This window comes from Talaromyces stipitatus, genomic scaffold (assembly GCF_000003125.1).
Source record: "Talaromyces stipitatus ATCC 10500 scf_1105507295589 genomic scaffold, whole genome shotgun sequence".
In the NCBI taxonomy this organism is placed as follows: Eukaryota; Fungi; Ascomycota; class Eurotiomycetes; order Eurotiales; family Trichocomaceae; genus Talaromyces; species Talaromyces stipitatus.
Genome location: NW_002990123.1, coordinates 34785 through 58731, shown reverse-complemented (window position 1 = coordinate 58731; position 23947 = coordinate 34785). Strand labels below are relative to the sequence as shown.

The 23947-nt window shown below is 46.2% G+C and overlaps 6 protein-coding genes across 8 annotated transcripts, besides 8 other annotated features; 2 read left to right on the top strand and 4 right to left on the bottom strand.

Moving 5' to 3' along the window:
* Positions 1 to 1420: 1420 nt before the first annotated feature.
* On the top strand, positions 1421 to 2926 carry TSTA_008190 (uncharacterized protein; the record flags this gene model as incomplete). Its single annotated transcript, XM_002488659.1, has 2 exons — positions 1421 to 1633; positions 1661 to 2926. The coding sequence occupies 2 exons, from the start codon at positions 1421 to 1423 to the stop codon at positions 2843 to 2845; spliced, it is 1398 nt and encodes a 465-aa protein (XP_002488704.1). The 3' UTR covers positions 2846 to 2926.
* Positions 2927 to 5345: 2419 nt separating this feature from the next.
* Positions 5346 to 5368: a microsatellite.
* A 351-nt stretch (positions 5369 to 5719) lies between these two features.
* Positions 5720 to 6664: a mobile genetic element.
* Positions 5816 to 6787, bottom strand: TSTA_008180 (transposable element tc3 transposase, putative; the record flags this gene model as incomplete). Its single annotated transcript, XM_002488658.1, has 2 exons — positions 5816 to 6196; positions 6233 to 6787. 2 exons carry the CDS (start codon positions 6785 to 6787, stop codon positions 5816 to 5818), a joined length of 936 nt encoding a protein of 311 aa, XP_002488703.1.
* Positions 5864 to 6751: a mobile genetic element.
* Positions 6788 to 7941: 1154 nt separating the features above from the next.
* Positions 7942 to 10715, top strand: TSTA_008170 (uncharacterized protein; the record flags this gene model as incomplete). The annotated part of the gene is made up of 5 exons (XM_002488657.1): positions 7942 to 8466; positions 8532 to 9242; positions 9291 to 9645; positions 9711 to 10040; positions 10096 to 10715. 5 exons carry the CDS (start codon positions 7942 to 7944, stop codon positions 10713 to 10715), a joined length of 2541 nt encoding a protein of 846 aa, XP_002488702.1.
* Positions 8580 to 9608: a mobile genetic element.
* Positions 10107 to 10292: a mobile genetic element.
* A 159-nt stretch (positions 10716 to 10874) lies between the features above and the next one.
* On the bottom strand, positions 10875 to 11735 carry TSTA_008160 (uncharacterized protein; the record flags this gene model as incomplete). Its single annotated transcript, XM_002488656.1, has 2 exons — positions 10875 to 11239; positions 11291 to 11735. The coding sequence occupies 2 exons, from the start codon at positions 11733 to 11735 to the stop codon at positions 10875 to 10877; spliced, it is 810 nt and encodes a 269-aa protein (XP_002488701.1).
* Positions 11064 to 11765: a mobile genetic element.
* Positions 11070 to 11756: a mobile genetic element.
* Positions 11766 to 13634: 1869 nt separating the features above from the next.
* TSTA_008150 (cytochrome P450, putative) lies at positions 13635 to 15853 on the bottom strand. 3 transcript variants are annotated; one of them, XM_002488653.1, is made up of 7 exons: positions 15760 to 15833; positions 15605 to 15695; positions 15040 to 15530; positions 14630 to 14962; positions 14267 to 14546; positions 14033 to 14199; positions 13635 to 13966 (listed from the first exon to the last, which is right to left on the bottom strand). In XM_002488653.1, exons 2-7 carry the CDS (start codon positions 15689 to 15691, stop codon positions 13801 to 13803), a joined length of 1524 nt encoding a protein of 507 aa, XP_002488698.1. In that variant the 5' UTR covers positions 15692 to 15695; positions 15760 to 15833; the 3' UTR covers positions 13635 to 13800. The 3 variants fall into 3 exon arrangements, with proteins under 3 accessions (XP_002488698.1, XP_002488699.1, XP_002488700.1); XM_002488654.1 differs by having other exon boundaries at positions 15605 to 15853; XM_002488655.1 differs by having other exon boundaries at positions 13635 to 14199; positions 15605 to 15853.
* A 588-nt stretch (positions 15854 to 16441) lies between these two features.
* TSTA_008140 (polyketide synthase, putative) lies at positions 16442 to 23493 on the bottom strand. The gene is made up of 4 exons (XM_002488652.1): positions 23168 to 23493; positions 22820 to 23114; positions 16828 to 22752; positions 16442 to 16775 (listed from the first exon to the last, which is right to left on the bottom strand). The coding sequence occupies exons 1-4, from the start codon at positions 23479 to 23481 to the stop codon at positions 16707 to 16709; spliced, it is 6603 nt and encodes a 2200-aa protein (XP_002488697.1). The 5' UTR covers positions 23482 to 23493; the 3' UTR covers positions 16442 to 16706.
* Positions 23494 to 23807: 314 nt separating this feature from the next.
* Positions 23808 to 23837: a sequence feature (AT_rich).
* Positions 23838 to 23947: the final 110 nt, after the last annotated feature.

The window sequence follows — 23947 nt, the reverse complement described above, 5'->3', positions numbered from 1 at the left end:
TTGTGAAGCAAGAAGCTTAGTCTTCGCTCTGGAGCTTATTTAGTTAAGTGAAACAGCACATCAGAATTCCATCCCAATTTTCAACCATTTTTGTAATAACCTACAGATATTCAAGAGTGCGTATATCAGTTACAAAAATAAGCTAGTCATCATAAATGTGACGAGAACACAGGTAAAAAGCACAACAAAATGAGAATACAGAACTTAGATTATGTTATAATCTTCAAACAAATCTTCCCGGAACAATCTCTTCATACTCTGGATTCTTTCCCCTAGTAGTTGTATCGCAGCATTCCCATTGCTGCAGTGCCAGTAATGCTGCTGGAAGGAGAAATGTAACTAGCCCCGGCAATATCATTTATGACAGTTGACCTTTGATTCCGAATGTTAGTCAAATGTTTTGCTCTCCACGTTCAAGGCTGCGCGACTCTTACACCCAGTAACGGCAGCCTACTCCGCTAGGAGCGAGCATGTATCTATTACGACCATTTCGAGTGATTAGATCTGTGATGTGACGGACTGTCAGGCCTTGGACTGGTGTGATATCAATGTCTCGGACAGAACTGTTGGACACGTCGTAATCGCACCATGTCACTGTATAGGTTCCCCTTGTATCGGTTGAGCCAGCCTTCGTCATGTTGAGACGCACTTGCGTGGTTTCCACTTCGAGTATCGGATTCAAAAAACTTGCCAGTGGTGTGTATGGTAATCCGTATGAGTCTAACAGGAAGATCATATTCAGTCTGAGTCAGAGGCTGAGTCGCCATTTGCTGGCCGTAAAGAATGAAATATGATATAGAACTTGAGAAATAGAGCAGGAAGCTGTTGTTAACACTTAGACCTGAAGTCTTGATGGAGGTTAATGCCAGAAGTCTGGATTGGAACATTACGGGTTACTCTAATACTCAGAGCTTAACTACAAACGAAATTTCATGATGGCTTATAAATTGACTAGGTATACAGTAGGTATAGGGTTAGTCCCTCCGGGCGTAATAAACATCATTCATTCATTAAGCAATATGGATGAATATTGAAAATTCTTTGCTCGGGGTAATAATAAGCTTTAGTCACTCGATCTGAAAGATGGTAAGCAAGCAGCCGGCATACATCCGACGGTGAAACCCTTTTCTTGCAGGATTTGCAGGTATTGCACAGTATGGATTTAGTGATCGATCACTGATGGATCAGCAGTGACCACTCAAGCATGCATGACGCCGCGGCACACAAATTTTTTTTCCTAGGCAACAAGTTGGGCTCTTGGCACTGATTGATCAACCAGAGTATATCGAGGACCGGTCGATATCCAATGGGAGCCCAGTGGATTAAAGTAATCCTGTCATGATTCTTCGGCCTTTTGCAAGCATCCCACTATTATACTCTGTATCGCTGCCAGAACGCGACTCCAGTTAATTTAAGCGATATGATTGTTGATCTTCCTGCAGAGATCCTGGTGGCTGTCGCCCAAAACCTCGAATTCCATCAAGATGCTTTCAATTTAGCACGATGCTGTCGTCGGATTTACAGTGTCCTCTTCCCACATATTTTTACCACGATTCAATCTCGCTGCCCGTGCCTTGGGGAGCTCAGCCAGATAGTTCATTATATTATCCAACACCCTCAATGCGCAATTAACGTACGATATTTACTCTTACTCTCAAAGCAAACACAATTTTGCAGTCGTATGGGAAGCTTGAAATGCGAACCTGCCACACTCCTCAAAGCCCTACAAACCATATGTCATTCGGAAGAGGAGAAACTACAATGGCTTAATGATCTTCAAGATGGAATGGCTTATCATCCGTGGGTGGCCCTCCTATTGGTGCTCTTACCGCGCTTGCAGAGTTTGGAGTTGAAGTTCGAATACTCGTCAACCATTGAATATACGAGTGAGATTCTAGACCGCGCGATTCGCAGACAGAAACCGTTCGACGTACAGGTTCCTTTCCCCTCGCTTAAGGAGGTCCGCATCTCTTGGTGGGATACCCAAGGTGGAGTTGATCCTTCGAACGCGTTGCCTTTTTTCTGCCTTCCAGAGATGCGTCGATTCTATGGCCATATGATTGTTGGCGATATCAGCCAAGAGGATAATAGTCTAGACTTATCCTCTGGATTTTCGAATATCAATGAGATTGATCTCAAGTTGAGTAACTGCGACACCGGCTTTAGCTATTTGGTACGTGCATGCTCGAGGCTCGAGAGTTTCAGTTACTTGCACGCCGATGGTATTGTTGGGGGGCCCGACGGTTTTAATCCCCAGGTCTTCTACCCTCCACTTTATTGCCATAGAGACAGTCTGCGAAAGTTAAAACTACTCTTCGACCGTGATGCAGGCCATTGTTATTGCGGCTATCCTAAAGAGGATCTATTTTTTGGTTCACTGGCCGAGTTCTCCGTCCTGACAGAAATCGATCTTCGGTCACCCAACATCATGTCTTGGGAAGACGAAAGGAAGGAGGTGCTTAAACTGCCCCTGACAGAGATTCTACCATCCTCCGTAGAGATTCTATCTCTCGAAGACACGTCTCCAAGTCAATTAGACTCTCTAGTTCCACAACTGGAAGCCGTGATTCGCAATAAGAGAACATTCTTCCCATCTTTGTCAAATTTATCCATCGAGGGTGATTTTCATAAACAGCCGCAGATTAATTTCAGGGAATGGTCTTGGGGATTGGTTAGACCTCCTCGCAGGGTCATCGAACCCGAGTTTATTGATAGAACGCAGAATCTGCGTGTTCTGTGTCAGGCAATGGATGTTGATTTTTGCCTCTGGGACCGCCATTGCAAGGAGCCCAAGTATCGGATTTACTCCAGGCCAATCCCAGATACTACCTTACAACGACGGTAAAAGAAGAAATTTTTAGTAAGTTGTGTGTATTGTGTTCTACCTTTATCTGAATACATTAGGTTCCTTAGCCGGGCTTTACAGACATTATAGACATTTGGGCAGACTGACTTATGTGGCTGCGAACCCCCTGTTGTGAGGTTGAAACACTTGTAAAGTTTGCGGATGCCGCTCAGGACCTGCTGTGAGCTGCCTTGTTAGGAGATTTACGATTGGAGATCGACAGCCACACCAGAGCAATGGAGCTGAATAAAAATACTCTAGAGGGCACGCCGAGCCAGAAAGCCAAGCCAACAGCAACGAGATGAGCTTGATTTACAAGAGAAACTGGCGGCCAAAATAGTCCCGGAAGACTGCAACAACGGATCCTTACCAGAGAATTTTACAACTCTTTGACCTCAGACCCGTGAACATGAGTGCAGATAATGTTGACCAAATATCAGATGCCAAGGGAAATTGCCTTTGGCGGAACTAGCGGGATTATTGGCCTCAACTACAACTCGATGCAGCAGCCTGGAGCATTGCAGCACACTTTCCCAAAAGAACGCAGATGGCCCTGCAGGTTCGATACTCTACCAAACTGAAGAAAAAGCAGCATAAGTGCCAGTTGACAAATACTATAAAATCCAAAACTGGCCGAGCAAAGGTCGCTGGAGCGGAATCTAAAAGGAATACGGGGAGCTCTAGTCGCCAATATACCTTGCGAAGATTACGATATTCTCCAGACCGGTATGTGCCGGGGTAGTCCAAATGTTAGAGGACCTCGAAACACCCAGGGGACGATTTATTGGTCTCATTTCAAGTCTTTTAGAAGAACGTCTAGATAGGACAGTCAGTAAATCTTCTCAGCCTTATTAATGTAGAATACAAGCTATTCTAAGTCAATCCTTAAACAATCTAATTTATTGTGTCCAAACAATCCAATTCATTATATTCCACGACCATGCGCCTCCGTAGCATGGCTTGTGATTTCACCATCACTCATAGCTGGAAAAAAGTCGTATAAGACCGAGAAACAAGCGAACCAAGGCCTATTCAGATATCCGGAAAAGCCTTTATAATCTTATACAGCTCTTCAACTCACATCATGTGAACTGTCAGAACGAACGATCTCTGAATCTTGTGTACGTTCAGCGCCAAGACTATGTACACTACTTGTCCTTTGTCTAGTTAGTAAGCTAATGCTAACCGCAAAAAGAGTCCCTGCTGATTTCTCCCGCACCAACTCTGACGTGTCACACGTGGCATAGGCACATGATGTACTGGCCCTGAGAAGAGATGGAGCATCTAGAGATCTATCTCTCTTGGCGTTGTCTCTCGTTCCTTGTTACAGGATGTGCCTTGATGTTTGTGACGGCTGGGCATGGCTCTGCGTTCCCGTCTCAGTTCATGGATAGGGCTAGGAGCCGTGTAACCCTATCCGCGCCGTATTGGGAAGTGATATCAACATCAGACGTCGGAACTGGATAGGGAAAGGCGCCTTGCACAGAGATTTACATGAGAAGCGAGAACCAGACCTTTTACTTCATTTCTTCCTTTTTCCCCTTTATGCTTAATATTACCTGTCGACAAGCACCTCTTGTACGAGATAGTTAGCTAGAATAGCGTACTCAAACCAAGCAGATTGGCACCGTCACATGAGCCTAATCACAATCAATTTCTACATCTTGTGGATTTTTCAGGAACCCTTACAGAACGGGATCATCTACCAACACCAAACGGGAACGTCTATTGGCACCAGAGGAGATCGTTATCGACATCGGATGAATATTGATGAATGGTACTGCACCAAATGGGAATATCACTAACATTGAACGAGAGCGCACACTGACATGGACGTACACTGTCGGTACGAATTGATGCCAGCACGAGTCGGTTAAAGATCTCATTCTCAGTGATAAAAACTATCTTAATATTAACTTCTTAGGCTGGGGAGGTCCTTACTGGGTTAATTGTCGAACGGATCCCGTTGGGATCTTTAAATTTCGTCCGTGCGCACCCTATAACCCTAGACTGGGATGACTGGGGTTAGGGTCAGAGTGCGTTACCGCGTAGACTGTCAGATAATCCGGATTTCCAATGAGGTATAGAATCCAAAGGCCATCCTCAAACATATAAAACTTCACCTGGTGCACCTGAAACTCGACTTGAGACGTCATGGCCGTACTCCTTGGAACAGTGAGAACCCCAAGTCTGTTAGTTGTTACACATCTTGGCAAAATATCTATATAAACCCGGCTTTGGAACCTGATGTACTCGGAAAAACAGAGACCAGAATACATACACAATCTTGCTAGTCACTTCTTATTTTACCATCCTTGTAAACAATTTTTCAGGATTGGACTGGAGTTAACCCATCAATCCGACATAGACCGCGTTCGTTCCAAACCCCTGAATCAAGTCCGTGCACACGTCGTAGTGGTGGTAGTGTACTCGCATCAAATAGATTATGTCTGGATTCTTCTCATCTTCCTCTCACTCTCACCTTTACTAAAGCCATTTCAAAAAAAAAAAAAAAAAAAAAAATTTTTCAATTATATCTTATTCACCGACATTCTACATCACATGCATATAGAGTTATAGACTAACCTAATTCTTCTTCCTTTTTGTCATTATTTAATGACTGCCACATAGGCCTCGGAATGGTGCGGTTCCGGTTCCAACATAGAGAACCACGCACCGCACCGTGCGGTTCTGAGGTTCCTGGACTTTTGAACCGCACCGCACTGCAGAACCGTGCGGTTTAGACGCGGTTTGGACCACATACAGTGCCACGAAATATGTGTTGGCACCCCCCTTATCCGAACGCTACCCGAGCGCTGACCGCTTTCCTAATATGGTAATAATCTAAGTAACGGAAACCTCTGAAAAGCCCTAATACTTTGTATACCACCCATCCGCCTCTATAACCGCACGTACACGATTTGGCATGGTATTGCTTAAATTCTTCAATACTCGTGCTTCAATTGACCCTCATGCTTCTTTTGCAGCTTGTATCAATGCTAATAACGTCTGTTCGTTATCAGGAGCATTTTGTAGTTCTGGATGATCATTATGAATGATTGTTTTCATTATTGCCCAAATATTCTCGATAGGATTGAGATCCGGCGAATATGGAGGCCATTCCATAAGATCAAGCCCTAATTCACGTAACAGATTCCGTATGATATGCGCTCGGTGTACAGGCGCATTATCCTGCATAAAAATATCACCCTCACGAAGTAATCCAGGAAGCTGTTCCATATAAAGTTGCTTTATAACAGTTGCAGTAATACCTCCGCCAGCTGATGAGCCATCTGGGGTTAATGGCACTAGTGGACTCCGTTCATCAAATTTGAATCCTCCCCAAAACATCTTTTTAATGCTTTTCCCAGTACGTATCTCACGTACGTCATGCTCCATGAGTTGCTCGCTCAAGGAATGCCACGTCCATATCAATTGACCCCCTTTGCCGCGCTCAACTGTACACTCGTCGCTCCAAAGAATACGCTGCCATTCACGTGGTGTATAAGCTTCATATCTTAGAGCCCAGGCTAACCTCTTTTGCGCATTAAGAGGAAGAATCTCAGGTCTCTTACGTTGCTTCCATTTCCTCTTATGGATTTTTTGAAACATGCCCTGGATAGTGCGAATAGTAACTTTATTGTCGATCGCATTCCGGAGCTCCATATATTTAATATGAGGATACTGAATCGTCAACTCAATAAGCTTCTGCTTATTCTCGTCCGTCAACTTCTCCGGGGGCCCCGTACGAGGCATTGAGCGTTGATTTATACGCTCTTGCTCCTTCTTGATTGTATTCCGGATAGTTGATATAGGGATTTCCGGGTGCGCGCGGTGTATCCGTTTATAACCCCAGTGCGCCTCTGTATGGAGCTCACATATACGAGCTCTCATACAGGGGTCAAGCTCTCTGCGCGCTGTACGTCGCTGTGGTGGAGGCATTTATATAAAAAAATTTAGATTTATAGAGAATATATGTAAATTTGTGTGCAACGCGATGTGTACGCGTTTCTGTCGGCAGAATAAAGGGCGGTGTGGAGTTTCGGATAAGGGGGGTGCCAACACATAATTCATCCCACTGTAGAACCGCAGATGCATTATTCTGCCAAGAGTTTCCTTTTTGGGATGCATAAAATGCTGACTCATTCTAGGTTTTTACCGTTATTAAACGTTGTTTTGGTCTTGTAACAGCGACAGCCCGTCAGTCTATACTCGTATCTCTCTACGTTCACCTTGTCAAATTTCGCCAAAACAATGGAAACAATGGAAGTGCCTCCAAATCCATACAAAGATCAATAATCGAAGACATGCAACAAAACAAATAACAAAGCGCTTGGTGAAGCTATTCCCAAGACGTGAAACTCATAGAACAAAGATATCCGGCGGTTTCCTTGGCGTTGTGAAACCACCGCCTTCGTACGTCCTGGGGTGTCAACCTGGCTCGGGGTTGGAACCGTGACACTTTTGCTTACAAATACATTCTATAGAATCAAAAATAGTGTCTATTATTAGTTCTGATGATCTCTAGTAGCTGTTTGTTGATGGTTTAATGATATGAGGTTAGTTTATGTCGACGGTGTGATATATATATCGCGGAAGATAAGACACTCATACAAGCTCTATACTGCAACTTCACCAACTTTTCCATGAAGAATCCATATTTAACTACTGATATAAACACATATTGAGTTTTCTAGATAACAAGACTATTTGCCAAATCGATATATGTCTCTCAAAAGAGTCAAAACTAAACCAGACCATGCTTGCCCCTCTATCGTATTAACCTTGTATATACAGTTGATGGGCTTCAAATGTGAAAGGCGGTTTTTGTTGCAATGTAAGCGGTTCCTTTTCCAATTCGGTCCGGCTCTTTGCGGTTCGAACCTCATAGAACCACAGAATCGTGGGCCTTACTATTGAATCATTATCCGAGATACAAATAGATCTATCATAACTTCGCGTTGCTTTTTTTTGAAGCCATACGCCCCTGGTTTCCAGAATCCCCCCCAAGGACGATGGATTATTCTATACTCAAAGGCATCCTGTTGGTATGCTTCTGACACTATCACCTTCTCATTCTAGCTCTATTAATCACAATGTCGCATAGTCAATGCACCCAGATCTCTGACAACTACCCTCCTTCTCTTGGTATTTCTGATGATACCAGTGTCTCGTTATGTCCGTCCGATGGCCTACAACCATTTACACCAGACCTGACTTATACGCATCAGTTTAACTTCACACAGCCTGCGCCCCTACTTCCTCCTCCTGAGACTCTCGAACGCGTTGGCCCTCGAAACAAGAAAATTTACGTCCTTTGGACAGAGATGGTGAACGACGACTTTGTTACGTGGTGGCTCAGCACAGAATATGGAAGTCAGATGAAACGCAATATTTTTGAAGGCAAGCACCAGTCAGAATGTTGGCAACACTTTCACCAGGTTGCTGCGATCCAAGATGGGTCTCCTAAGGTTATGTATAAAGTGTGCAACCACATCCTGAGCCACCCTGCAGATCGCCACCGTGGAACATCATCTATGAATAAACACTATTCGTCAGGGGTAAATTGTCGGAAATCGGTACCAGTCTCAAAGGATATTAAAAGGCTCATACAAGATGGGGTATGTTAAGTGTGATTTAGACATTCCATTTCCACAGTCCTCAGATCTCTTCTAATCCTACCTAGATGCATAGCGCTCCTCAAAAAACGCACTACACCGCGAAAGCTTGGATGGAGAGGCTAGTGACCTTTATTACTACTTCACGGTTACCCTTCCAGCTTGTTGAGTATCCTCAGTTTCGTGCACTTATCGAAATGGCGCAACGTGCTCCTTTGCTCCCCATATTACCTTGTGCAAAAACCATCCGAAATCATCTTCAAGAATTGGTTCAAGAACGACAGAAGTCTCTTCTTCAGAAGCTATCACAAGGCGCAAAGCTTTCTATTGCACTAGATTGCTGGACATCCCCATTTCGCCAGTCTTTTATGGCTGTGACAGGCTACTTTCTGGATGTGGATTGGAATTACCGCGAGATCTTACTTGGCTTTGAACCACTTTCTGGCTCGCATACTGGGGCTTATTTGAGTACAGTTCTTCAACAAGTACTCGAAGAACATCAGATCGAAGCTCGGATCTTGACAGTCACAACAGACAATGCGGCTAATAACTCAACATTAATGAATTCACTCAGCGAGTCCCTCCAATCGATTGAACTACCAAACCAGATACCAGTGATCCACATACCATGTATGGCCCATATAATTCAACTGAGCTTGAACGAGCTTCTTGGCCGGATGGAAGTGAATCCAAGAAACGACAGAGAGGAGATAGAATGGACTGAAAGAGATAAAAGCGCCCAGCCAGAGAACCAGGATATCATTCATACCCTTGAGAAGGTAAAATCCCCCTATTATATACGCTTCCAACGACTTATAAGTTTCTAGATTCGACGGCTTGCAGTCTTCATCAACCGAAGCCCACAACGCCGTGAGAATTTCCTTTATCTTCAGAGCAAAGAGCCAAAGCTTGTTCCAATTCAAGACGTTCGCACACGCTGGAACTCAACATTCCTGATGCTCTACCGTGCTAGAAAGCTACAGTCTACTTTTGATGAGTACTGTTCTGAATATGGTCAACCTGATCTTAAGCTTACAAAGGAGGAATGGCGGCAGGTTGACTATCTTTTATCAATAACAAAGCCGTTTTTTACCTTCACAACGTCTCTCTCACAGACGAAAGAAGTTACTATTCATAGTGTTTTTGCCATCTACAACTATCTCTTTACACATCTCGAGAAGTGTACGGCACAGCTCAGCGGAAAAGAGTTGGCTGGAAAAAGGTAATGTTGGCTGCTCTGAGCTCAGCAAAGGAGAAGCTTTCAGAATATTACGCAATGACTGATCATGTTGGTGGTGATCTCTATGCTATCGGAACAATCCTAGCCCCACAAAATAAGCTGGAATTCTTTTCTACTTCTGAGTGGGAGCCAGAATGGCGTGTCCGATACCGCAAGAGCCTTGAGGAGTATATTGTGCCCTATGAGAAACGCTATTCAGAGACTCAGACTCAGTCAATACCAATACGCCAGATATTGACCGGTGGTATATCTGATATTGATATGCTCGTAACAGCAGCTACATCTCTACAGCCACGAACAACCGCCCATGACGAGATATCACGTTATCTTGGGAGCAGTAAGCTATACTTTACACTCTCTTATAACTTGCCTACTAACCTCCATCTGTACAGGCACTCAGCTAATGAACCCACGAATATTTTGGAAGGATCATCAATTTAAATACCCTATCCTTGCAAGTCTTGCCCAGTATATTCTCACAACTCCTGCTAGTGGCTCTGGTGTTGAACGGTTGTTCAACTCTGCCCGTGATATCTGTCACTATCGTCGAGGCTCATTGAAACCCCATACCATCAAGGAGCTCATGTTATTCATGTGCACAACGAAGTTCGACCTTGAATCAGAAGAACTTTCCCTTATGGATGAGTATCTTACAACACAAGAGATACAAAGAGCCAGGGAGGAAAGGGATGCTCAGCAAGCACTCGAAGCTCAGAATACAAAGTATGATTTTGACCCAATCAGTGACAGCGAGGAGGCTGAGAGTGAGGATGAATCCTTAGTACTACCTCAAAGTCCTCAAGCTTCCCAAGCACGCAGTCAGCGTTCGCTTGGCAAAAGACCAGCAAGGGAGGAAGAGCCACTGATTGAATTGGATGGAAATGAGGAAGATGAGGTTCCTTTACCTTACAATAGGCATCTGGTGACAGTAAGCAGTACCCAGAGACGCTCGTCTGGCCGTCAACCGAAGCGTTCCAAGCGAGATGAAGACTTTGTATACGAGACTCCTTAGCAATTTAGTATAGAATGTCAAGATTACTTGTTTAACTAATTAATTCTTGCATTAATTTCTGAATGTATTTATCCTATAGTAGGTATCTCCTAGTTATTCGACCTAGGTGGTAAACAGATTACCCAAAAATACAGCTAGAATTTGCATAAAATATGCATATCATAGAATCTCTCTGTTTGTACTGTTTGTAGAACCGCTGGTCCTAACCGCGTTCAAAGCGGTGCGGTTCCTGAAGTCATGGAACCGCCCAGCGGTTCTTAAAAGTTGGAACTGCACCGCACCATCTTGCGGTGCGGTGCGGTTTGGTCCCGGTTCCTTGAGGTGCGCTCCGAGGCCTAAATTAACCTGAAGATAATTCTTCATCCAATTCCACACCATTTCAATTAGATTGAGGTCAGGAGAGAAAGGTGGCCATCTAACCATATGGACTCCACCTTTCTCAAGCTCTTGTATAGTAGATTGAGCACCGTAGCCCGGAGCACCATCCTGTACTAGTTGAAGATAAGGATGCTGATGGCTGTACTCTGTTATAAGAGGAACTATATGTTGAATATAGCTTTAAGCATTGATTGTACCCCATTGCTTCTCCCAGAATACCATAGGGCCTTTAGTAGTTCCATGAAAAGAGCCCCAAAACATCCATCCTATCTTATGTGGGCGCCGCTCAATAGTACAGTCTTCATGGAAGACCTCATCCTTTCGGCGAGTAACCCACGTACGTGTATGGTGGCCTGGATTTACCCATATTTCATCGGACCATAGGATAGCTTCCCATTGACTAGGAGACCAGCTTAGGTACTCCTGTGCCCAGAGGAGTCGTTTCTGTTTATTCTCAGGGGATAGCGGTGGTTTTCTTCGAGCAACGTATCTTCGATAGCCCCTCGAAAGTAAGGCTGATCGGATTGCCCATTGAGAATAGCCTAGATCAAGGTGTAAGGCTAATTCTCTGTAAGTTAGGTATCTTGCATACCGTGACGAGGTGACAAAACTGATCAGATCATCAATTTCCGCATCCTTCATTGCCAACGGTCGTCCGGATCTTGTAGAGGGAGTAGGGTGATGTAACAACCAACATGCCTGATAAACCTACTAGGAGTTATGGTTAGAACAGAGAGTGGCAAAAGTGTGGATACTTCAGCTAGTCATGGTCAATATTCAGCTAGTCATGGTCAATATTCAGCTCGTTATGGTCAATAACGTATTGCTGTGAAGCAATATGAATGTCTTTTATATAGAATGCACGCTGCGAAAGCAGAAGAAATAGGTTTCAGTACATTGACATTCCATACTACCTTGTGTGCTTAGCCTTCTGTGATCCCTCTCGAACGTAACTATACATACCTTATGTAACGTTGTTACAGTTGTCAACTCGAATGATAACGATGAGATGCCTCTTAGTGTGATATAGGATATAGAAGAAGATCATTTTCCTGAAATATCGAAGAGAGGCATTATTACGAGCAATGAAGAGATGTCTTTAAGTGACTTCTCTTTGTCTTCAAGTGAGTTGGAGGATCTAGATGAAAGTGTCGGTATAGCAATCCTCCTTATCTCGGCAGCGGGATGGGATCTAGTTTATCCGCGCGCACTAGTGCACGGGGGATAACTACGTCTCACCACACGCATCTCCCTAGTTCTTAGGATTAGTCGCAATATTAGGAATTCAGTATTACTGGCTCAGTCAGCTTGTTGGATTAGCTGTCCTTCTTAGATCTTGCGATCTAATGAAGGTAAACCAACAGAAAGTTCCGGCGAGGAATCAGGAGAAAAAAGCCTTAATCTGCGTGATGATGGACAGGCGTTTCCTGGAGAACCCGAGCTCAACTACGACGACTTCGGGTCAGACTGGTTCTTCTTACGAATAAATCTATGGAGAGAACTTCAGTACTCACAAGGACAGTCAGCTCATGATAAGGTCGCCAATATGTGGGAGACAAATCTCGAAATTGAGAAGATTGGTTGGCCTGTATTGCCTTTTGCAGCTTTCTCCGATCCAGAATCCTTTTGAATTGTAGCAGTGGTAGTAAATAGCAATGGTGGATACTGTATAATAATTTTGCCATTCAACATTTACCGTACATACCTTCTTCCCACACAATTTTCTATAGCAACCTATGCCCTATCTATAAACCATTTTAGTCAACCATCTCATAAATTTGCCAGCGAGAAACCTATAAATCCATTGATTAGCAATTTATATAAGAAATTATTATGTGGAACAAGAATACCGAAAGAGATATTCAATGTGATAACGCTCAAACTTCTGCCATTCAAAAGGTAGCTACCTCGACGAAAAACTAAGCTTGGGAAAGAGAAGAAGGAAAAACAGCTATCTACGGCTCTCAGCTACACTTTATATGTGCGCTCTGCTCCCCGTCGGAACCCAATTAGGAAACTGTGAGAACAAAGAAATATCCTCGCCAGGGCTTAGGGCTCCGTCAGGAGCCGAGGCAGCCAATCCAATGTCAGCGCCGTGACAGCTTCCCTAACACACATAGAGTGTTTTGCTACAGGGACAAGAAGCGTGGAAAAGACGCCCATACTTCGATCGAAGCGCAAGCGCCTGACCCTTGCGTAAGTCTTTGGCCCAGATGCTGCTACGAGTGATGCCATGCTAGGTGGTAGAGGCACTACTTTGTACTATGGTGTCGTAGTCGACAACTCAACATGATTAACTCGTCCCTTAGCACCACACCCGAACACAAAATAAGAAAGTAACTGCTCGCGAACTTTGCCATTCCCATAGTTGTACTGAATTTCTGGAGGTGTGAGCTTAAGTAGAAACCCAAATTTAGCTCCCGCCTGCCTTGCAAGTTGTGAGGCAGGCAATGTTTTATATTAAAAATTTATCATTCATAAGATAAACTATACTGTGCACACACGACAGTCAGCCATATTTAATACTCTGGTAAACTTAATATCAATGAAATAAGCATGGTCAATGTGAGACTAGTGACTCTACTTCTTGTCTATCAAAGACCCTCCCAATCAAATAGGTACAGCTCGAGAAGAGCATTGCATTGCATAAATAAAAAACGTCAAGATGAATTAACTACTATCTGGTAGCAGCTTGGTTTCCAATAAATTATGATGTAGCCTTTGTGGGAGTCAATTGAACCTTCAGCGGTGGCTTTACCCAGAGTGCGTGAGATTTCTGACCATCTAACCATCCTGAGCAGCTGGGGTCCATTTTCAAGTCAAAGTTATAAAGCACACGGGCGAGAATGAGCCTCATTTCTGCGTAGGCAAGACTAGAAGAGGGGCAAACTGGTTAATTGATAGACTCGGTGTGTTTAAGAATAGGTTGGTCCACTAACTTTCTCCCGATGCAGTTTCGAGGTCCGACAGCAAAGGGCTGTAGCGTCTCAACTTTGTCACTGGCAAAACGAGAGTCCCCGAGGAACCTCTCGGGATGGAAGCTCTCTGGTTCTGTCCAATGGTCGGGGCTACGGTGGATGGCATACTGCGGTACATCTACGATGGACTGTTTTCCGATTAGGACCAATGGTACAGGTATCTGAAACCTGATTTCGACCGAGGAGGGTACTTACGCCTTCTGGAACATAGATGCCGGCGATTTTAACTCCGCCTTTGGGAATCTGTCGAGGCAGACCGATGCCAACGGGGGGATATAGCCGGAACGCCTCGTCAAGGCAGGCCAGCATGTAGTCGAGATTTTGGACTGAGAGGAGCGTGATTTCCTTGTCAGACTTGAATGATGATCGCACTTCCATTGTGACCTTGGCTAGTGTCTTAGGGTTCTGTAGCAGCAAGTAGGTAACACCACTCAATAGTGTCGCAGTCGTTTCGGATCCGGCGAAGATGAGGCCCCTTTGTTTCGCTACAGGTTAGCATACTACTTTCCATATCTTTCATGTCTTTGGCGAGACTTTCACCGGTTCTCACAAACTAACATGGATGTCCCGTGGATCTCATCAAAATTGATTCCTTCTCCCTCCTTCTTCAACAGCCCTTCAATCAAGTCACCTCTGTCGGTACCTAGCTTTCTCCGCTCTCGTAGCCACTCTTTCGTCAGGTTGAAGTGTTTGATCATGTTCCTGATGACGAGGGGCATAGTTGCCAAAGCGAGGAAATCAAGCCCCAATATCTTCAAGCCTACAAAAATAGAGTTCTGTCTTGTTGAATCGGCAAAAAGAGAGACCCATGGATGATAGTTGGCGTTGTCCAGGCAGTGGAAAGAATTACCAAAGACTAAGTCGCCGACAATGTCAAATGTCGTATAGTTGCTACGACCACTGGTGAGATTTTTTTTTTCTTTGCAGAAATGACGAATAAGTCGTATGTAGGATGGATAGCCACTTACTACCACTGAACCATATTGGCGGGTGCTTTGCTATCTGCAACCTCCTTGAGCCGCGTTACTAGTAGGTCGACGTATCCGCCAATTATGCTTTCTTGCGCCCGGGTACTCTTCTCAGAAAACCCGTGAGCTAGAGCTCGTCGGAGAGTACCGTGTTGACCCTGGGGAGCGTTGAATATAGAAACATCCTGCTTGGTAAATTTGTAAAACAACGGCCATTTAGGGATCTCTGGAAGGCCGGATACAAGACCAACACGGTGGCCATAAATATCTCTCCAGGCTTCCGGGATGGTGAAGGAAAGCTCATCGGGGGCAGTTCTCACAACGGGCCCGTACCGCTTGTGGAATTGGTCAATTGTGTATATTTGACGCCCCTCAATAAGGTCGAGAACCCAGAAAATGCGTGACGCCCTATACCTAAGAGGACCAGGGAAGTTTCGGAGAGGGTGAAAGAAGACATTGTATATTGCCTTCAATATCACGAAACCAACAATCTAATACAATTTATCAATATCGCCCAGCAAGGGAAAAAAAAAAACAGGCTGAATTAAGGGAGAATATATCTAACCAAAGCGATCGCAAGAGTCGCATAGCGGAAGATTGTGAGTGCAATCATGACAAGTAATGGCTGCGGACAATGGAATGTGTGAGACATTCACCTGTGAGAGACGTTTTCGTGAGTATGCTGTTAGCTAGATACTGGTATCTCGAGCTGGTTCTAACAAAATGAATGGATGGTGTGAAATGTGTCGAGTATTTCTCTCGGAGGGAAAAAACATCGAAAATTGGCCTGCGAAACTGTATATAAAACTGCAATGGACTGTTATAATGGGGCACGATTTTGAGACGATAAAGAAGGCATATATTACCAACATGACCGCTACGTATTGTGATACGCGGTTATTCCATTTCATACCGAATTACTATGCCGGTAATCAGGCAGTACGCCATTCAAGACGCTATTATTTGTCAATACGCTTACCCGCCAGTTACGTGCCCTATGGGATGTCTTATACATCCCTCAAATACATGGCAACACATACCTGATGCTACGTTGTGTACTCCGGTTGACCCCGGTGGTTTTGTCAGTCTTACGGGGCATGTACAGGGATAAAAATCTTTCCAATTCTGCCAGCTGTAAATTACGAATGGGCTAGACCCCAAGTTTAGGTCTCTAGAGCACGAATTTGATGCCATACTAGGAAGGCTGTGGCTTACTACGTAGTATTGAACCTAACCGCCTGAAGGATCCTTACCCATACTATCAGTCCATTTTAGCATCCATTTAAATAGATAAGATTACATAAATTAAATTTATACATTTTACTAAGAATATACACACTTTGCGTTGTCTTAGATGAGCTTAATATGCCAGCGCGAAATGTCCGCTCGTTCCGGATGTAACGTGATGCATTTACGACACAGTTGTTAATATTATCAAATTGATGCAAAGAGTTGCTTGAATAGCTCACTACATTCACATATTATCCCAATCTAGTTATTAGAGGAGTGTTATTTGCTCTCTAGCTCGCATGTACAGCTTTATTTTGTATTGCTGTTAAATGTGTATGCAAGATGAAGAAAATCGATCCAAGCGTCTATCGTCTAAGTCTAGTTATTTGTATTCATAACATTTACATGTGGCTGTGTTCAAAAGTTTTTCTCATGGGTCAGGGCGTGCCAGGGTTCGAGAGTGCATCCTCGAGCAGGTCTTTGATGATGTTTGCCGTAGTTCCAACCTATTGATGCCGAGTTAGCAAATCATTATCCTACCTCACGATTGAAACTTACCCAGTCAGTAGACATCATAATAGACAAATGGTCACATGGCACGGTAGCACATCTGACCGGGCCACCAATAAAGTTTTCCCATCCCGCTGGGCCGTTGTTCTCTCTGCGAGAACCCATCTGCCAATCAATGATGCCGAATTCAGGCAGGAAACCAGCGTTGCTTGGACCAAGCAGGTCCTCCATTCCGGCTCCAGCCCAAAGAGCATATGTGTTTCTAGGCCGTTGACTGGGTGTCATGGGCTTAGGGAAGTACCGTGTCAAAGATTTAAATACACTCAGGGCGTGAAATTTGATTTTGGGCGGAGCGGGAGGAATATGGAAGTTCTTCTCATCGTTGTGGATACCGTTCATCCAGCCAACCTGTTCCATAACACCCACGTTTAGGTTTGTTGGAACTGGCTTTCGCTCTCTGTGTTCTAAGCCCACAGAGGCAGCCATGTTGAAGTCCACAAACAACAGTCCCTGGACAATTTCGCCAGCGTCTGCCAGGATCTTCGCAACCTCGTAGGCATATGCCGCTCCGAGCGAGTATCCGGCTAGAAGATAGGGCCCGTGTGGTCTTGTTCGACGGATCGCCTCTGCATAACTGAGTGCGAGGCCTTCAATAGTGCAAGCAACTTCTCTACCTTCAGCACGGTGGAGTAGTGGTGATTTGCAGGTGAATAAAGGATTATCACCCTTGAAGACAGGCGGAAGCTTCAGAAGAACAGCGGGATATCCGGTTCCATCAGGCAGGAAGAACATGGGGATCTCTGCAGAATCAGAGCTACCTTGCATTAAGAAGAAATCGCAGTGATAGTCTTTTAGATCCTCGTCGATAATCGGAAGCGACTCCGGCGCTGGTGAGTTGCCAGGATGATGCACAACAACCAGTTCCGTAGCTGGCTCTGACACTGCAATGCTTGCAGAAGCCTTGACACTGTCTTTAGACTTGTCCTCCGTGTTTGGACCCAGATTCTTTCGCACATCGGCAACAGTAGGGTGGTGGTGGAAGAAGGATGCGGGTAGATCGAGACCAGTCTGTTCTCTCACGAGACTCACAACCTCCATTGTGCAGAGAGAGTCTAATCCCATGTCGTCAAATCTAGTGGATGGGAGGACATCATCTTTATCGAAGCCAGTCTGGGAAAGAACAATGTCAAGGACGATATTGGCATAGTTGGCTGGGCCATCAGAATTGTGGGTCGATCTAGAAGCGGTAATAGGAGTAAATCTACCCGTAGCCGGGGTCAGCATGCCGTAAGGCGAATCGGGACTGCTCGATCCGCTTTCTTCTTTCTCGCCCTCCAACGGGAGCTCTGCGATTGCTTGACGAAGACGCAGCACTTTAGGGTACTCAAAGAAGAAGGACGCGGGAACTTCAATGTCGAGAGCACTCCTGAAAACGCCAACAAGTTCGATCCATTCTAGAGAATCGAGGCCTATCTCACCGAGAGTGGTCGACTCTGATAGACTGGCTCGATTGGCGCCAGTTTTGGTAAGAATCTTGGCGATAACTGCTTCGGCCGTTTCTTCGCCCACTGTAGCAGGAGCGCTGCTGAATGCAACCGCTGGCTTTATGCCTGGTGGTGCAAAAAACGATTGGGTAGTAGCATGGGCGGGCGGGTTGGTGTGTGTGGTGGTGGCGTTGCCGTTTCGTACCTCATTGCTGTTGTGGTGATCTTGAGATTTCCCGAGAATTGTGGTCAGGATTCTCTTAGTCAACCTTTGGAACACCACACCCTGGACAGTGCCTACAATCTTCTCGCCTTGGAATATGTAGATATCACCTGTGACGTTCCTAGTGCGCTTCGCAGGAACCTCTTGGCTATTAGTATCATGCATGAAGACGTAGCTGGTATATGGTACACCCGGTAGAAGATCGTCCATAAGGAAACGAAGCTCTTCGAAGCCGTTGAAGAGGAAACAGTCCTGAGTGGGCAGGTCTGGATCACTGTGTAGCATGAAGCCGCAGGCATGGATGAGGGCGTCCGACCAGTACGGGTTGAGGTTGAAGTTGTACATTCCAGCAGGAAGAACCACATCCGCGACAACTTCCCTCTGGAAATCAGCGTTCAGGTACACTTGCTGGATTCCTTTGAAATCGCCGCTGTAATTGACAAAGTTAGAGAACAGCGTATAAACCACTGGCTTAGGTAGCTTATGGCCGTTGCCGTCAGGCCGGGTGGCGTTCGTAACCACGTTGTTCTTGGCGGCCTTGATGAAGTGAGCACTTCGGGACCACTCCGCCTCCCAGTCCGCCTTGGACTCAAAGCGAATCTTGCAACTTCCGTGATCTTGCTCGACAGACTTTTCCTGGGACTTAAACGAGACCTCCACAACGGAACTGCCAGCTTGTTTCTTAGCCACTATGATGACGAGCTTCTGTTGATCTTCGCTTGCACTGGGCATCAGAGGATGGGTTATTGAGCAGTCTAGCATGGAAAGGCCAGGCGCAGCCCCTCGACTGGGCTGAATCCGGTGATGGATATACTTCGCTGCCGTATATGCCATGTCCCACCAGCCACTGGCCGGGAATAGATCCACACCGTTGACTTGATGGCCGCGGATAAGTCCCATCAAGTCCGGGTGGGACAGAGTCGACTCAAATGTAACAGCTGCATTGTCACCTTGGATACGTTCCTCCCGGACTCGCTGAAGAGACGCAGTGGGAAAGCCTGGCACAGCCGGGACGGCAACTTGACGCAAAGGCTCAGCTGCTGAACGTTGCTGCACAATTGGTGCGGCGGGTTCGATCCAGTAGTCCTTCAGATCAAACGCGTACGTAGGCAAATCAACCAGGCGCAGATGCTTAGTGAACTGTCGATGGAAGTTTTGCCACTTGATGGACACTCCCCCCTGCCAGCAGGCCGTTATCGCCGTCGCTATTGTTCTCCAGTTGCTTGCCTTCTCATCCACTGAATGAAGAAGTCTATCGTGGTCAACGGCGAGGGTGGCCTTGATGAAGCTGTTGAGAACCCTCTTGGGGCCGATTTCGACCCAGAGGCTGGTATTGTCCACTAAATGGCTTGTTTCAATTGCCTTGAGAGCGCTAACAAAGGCGACTGGCTCTCGTGTCTGACGAACCATGTAGGAAGGTGAGAAGACGTCATCGTCTGTGACAATGACTCCGTCTAAGGACGATGCGACTGGGATACGTGGCTTGGAAAAGGGAACTCGGTCGAGCAGATCGCGGAAGTCCTCAAGAATGGGATCGACCTGAGCACAATGGAAGCCGTAAGGAACATTGAGAATAGTGCCTGAGATGCTCTTCTCCTTGAGCTCAGCATGCAGCTTGGCAATATCTTCGCTGGGCCCACTGACAACAGTAGAGCGAGGAGCCCCACGGCAAGCGACATTAGAGGTAGGATACGCCTTCAACGGCTCCTCAAGATCTTCAGGCGACGCTTGGACTGCAAGCATGGAGTAGGATCCAATCTCACATCTCTCATCCATCAACTGCGCTCGGTTTCCGACGAGGAATAGAACATCGTGGGCTGAGAGCACACCAGACACGTAAAGTGCGACGTATTCGCCCAGGCTATATCCGATGACAAGATCTGGCTCCACGCCCCAAGACTTCCAGAGATTGGCAAGTGACATCTCCAGGACGACAATAGCCAGCTGGGTTTGGATAGGGCTGGCAGAGATCTCGTCGGTCACGTCGTCGGTGAATAGGTTTAAGAAGCTCGGGAAATCTTGCCAAACCGCTAGGTCGTGCAAAGATTGCACCGACTCTCGAAACGGCGTGCAAGTTTCGAAAAGCTGCTTAGTCATACCAGAGTACTGCGATCCTTGTCCGGTAAAGGCAAATACCACGGAGCGCGGTGTAGCAGGTCGAATACCAGTCAAATCTTTCTTCAAGTCCGCTTGCAACAACCCCACGAGACTTTCCGTGCTGTCAACTGTGTAGGACCTCTTCAAATCCTCGTGGATGCGTCTCGCTGTGGAAGTATACGCCACATCCGCCACGGGCGTATCCGGATGTTTCACGAGATAATCCGACAGCCTCTCCATGTTTTTCTGAAGCGACTTTGTCGTTCGCGCAGAGATAGCCACCGTGTAATATTGACGGGGATCCTGGATCTGGGATACATTTTTATCAGGGGCTTCCTCGAGTAACACGCAGTTATTGCCGCCCGAAGCGTCAAAGTTGTTAACGAGAATTCTCATTTTCCCGTCCTGCGAAAACGGGCGTGTCGGAGTGGGGAATGGAAATGACGAGTCTGGGATCCTGATATTCATTGCATCAAGATGGTCGAAAGTCGGGTCCTTGGGCCCGGGGAAACCTGGCTGGCGAGGAATGGTTTTTTGGCCCAGCATCTGCACTGCCTTAAGCAGTGAGGTGATACCGGCCGCAGCTTCGCCGTGACCAAAGTTTGCCTTGACGGCGCCGATGTATAGTGGATTGTCCTTGGGTCTACTACCAAAGACAGTGGTGACAGTCTTCATCTCGACGCTGTCGCCAGCAGTCGTGCCAGTGCCATGCATCTCGACAAAGCCAATGTCAGCCGGCTCAACTCCAGTATTACGAAGGACCCGTTGGATAACAGTAGCCTGGGCATTAGCACTGGGATGTGTGATGGAGCTGGCATCCCAAGAGTAGTTCCGATCGGCACCACGGACCACAGCCAGAACGTTGTCATTGTCGGCAAGCGCGTCTTCCAAACGCTTCAGCACGACAACACCAATGCCCTCGCCTCGGCAGTATCCGTCCGCATCCTCTCGGAACGTTTTACATCCTCCGGTGGTCTTGGACAGAAACCCTGCACGACTCAGTCCGGCATAGTTTTCCGGTTCAAGATGCAGTTGGCCACCGCCGGCCAGTGCCATATCACACTCCCGTCCCAACAGCGCATTACAAGCCATTATGACACTAGTGGTGCTAGCTGCGCACGCGGAGTCGACAGAGTAGTTGCCTCCTCCCCACTTGTAGTGATAGTTAAGCTTTCCTGGGGCGAATGATCGAATAGTTCCCGGGATGTAGTAGATATCAACATCCTGACTGGCACGGCCTTGGCGCCAGTCATCTCCAGATTGACCGAAATACGTGGCCACACGCATGCGATTTGTTGAGAGGGAACTGTCTGGACTATATCCAGCTGTCTGGAGAGCCTCATAACTGCACATCAGGAGGAGGCGTTGGATGGGGTCCATTTGCTTTGCTTCTCTGGGAGAAACATTGAAGAGTCGGCAGTCGAAAAGCCCTGGGCGGTCTAGGAAATGGCCAAAACGCGTAGTTACTGAACTCTTCTTGGCCCCAGTGGTATCATAATAGTTTTGAAGGTCGAATCTGCTTGGGGGTATTTCAGATTCAAAAGTTTGCCCAGCCTTCAAATTTTCCCAGAATGTCTTGACATCATCGCTTCCAGGAAGACGTACTGATTGCCCCACAATAGCAATCATGTTTGAACCATCTCGGGCATCAGGGTTCTTGAGGAGGTTGGGAGTCTTTGACTCTGGAACACTCAAGTCCAAGTCAACCTTGAGGCCGCTGTCTTCTAGCGCCTTCTTGAATGATCCTATCTGACTCGTGGGCCCAAAGGAGGAGACCTGAACAAGCGTCTCACGGCTAAGGCAAGATGCTACATAGTCGTTCACACCAGCGATATGTAGTGTCTCGCCTGTTATATCGTGGAGAGAACTTGAAAGAAGACTACCAAAGGTCTGGCTCTCAAAAGGCTTGCATGTGCTCGTGGAGATGACAAGACGATCCTGTCGTACGGGCAAATCGAGAACCGAGCCAGAGCCAATGAGTTCTTCAATGTTCAGCGAACGTAGGTGGGCGGCGTGTGCTGGGGTGCCAAGTGGTAGGTCCATCTTGGACGCCGAGCTCAGAGTTGATGAGTATTCCCACAGTTCAGGAAAAATGGATGGGGGACCTGATATAGCGGCCCAGCCCTTCGCAAGAAAACTGATGTAGAACTGGCGGTGCTTGGGGATGGCCTAAGGATAATAGTATCCGTTAGCGGGCGGTCGACATATTCTCCCTTTTGTTGCAAGTTTTGCTTACCATATCCTCATTAAAAGCAGTAATAATATTTCGTATTTGCTTTGGCGGAACATTAACAATGGCGACGGCCCAGCGCCCGGGTTTCCCCTCAATGTCCATTGCACGTTTCCATTGTGCCACGCCCAGGTTGAAAGAGACGTCGACCAGTTTTCGACCGATGTCTAGTAGCTCATTGATATCTCGTGCTGTGGCAGCGGCGGCACCCAGAAGAAGTCCACCACACACTCCAACAACGTATGTGGGCTGCGCAGCTGAGTCGGATAGTGTTAATATTGAAGGGTCGGTTTCTGAGCGGCTGGATGGAACGTTAACAACCATCAACACGAAAAATATGAAAAAGGGACATACCTGAGGTAATCAGCAAATTGTGAGATTGTCCACAAGGCACAGCCTATGGGTTCGTAGGTTCCATCTTGCTTGGAGTATATCTCCGCAAGCTCAACAATTGTTTCGAAGTTACGATAACATTCGTAATCCCCTAGTTCGATCTGAGATAGGAGAAGCTGGAGCTTGTCAGCAGCTTCGCGGAGATATCGCCGCAGTATTGGTAATTGATGTGACCGATTTGCGAGGTCTTTGATACAAAGCAGAGTATCAACTGTCTGGTCTCCAAAGAACGTAATGCGTTGTGCGCTTTCGCGGGCACTCGATAGACTACCCATGTTGACGAGGGATGATACAAAACTGCTGCACCAGAGAACGCTTTGGAAAGTGCACAAGCCAAAAAGTGACGTGAACTGGAAGTGATATATGGCCTTCAACAAGCTCAATTGCGATTTGAACCGTTTGACGCCAAAGATTACGGAACTAACATCATCTGACATGTATCCTCCTATTACATGCACCGTACTACTACTACATAGGGCTACGCGCCGTTATCAAATCAAATGGTTACCATTGGTGAAAGAAACTTGGCGATAGGACCATACCACTGAGGTTATCCTTGTACTTCCATAACAATATAAGCACTACGGAGTAAATATCACTCAAATTAAGTAATTTTTTATAATAATATAATGATGATGATGATGGTTTATTACGCCCGGAGGGACTAACCCTATAGGGCACTAGCGCTAGATATATACAATTCGTGTTTTTCCGACCTGTCCTCCTATAAGCCCCTGCTTT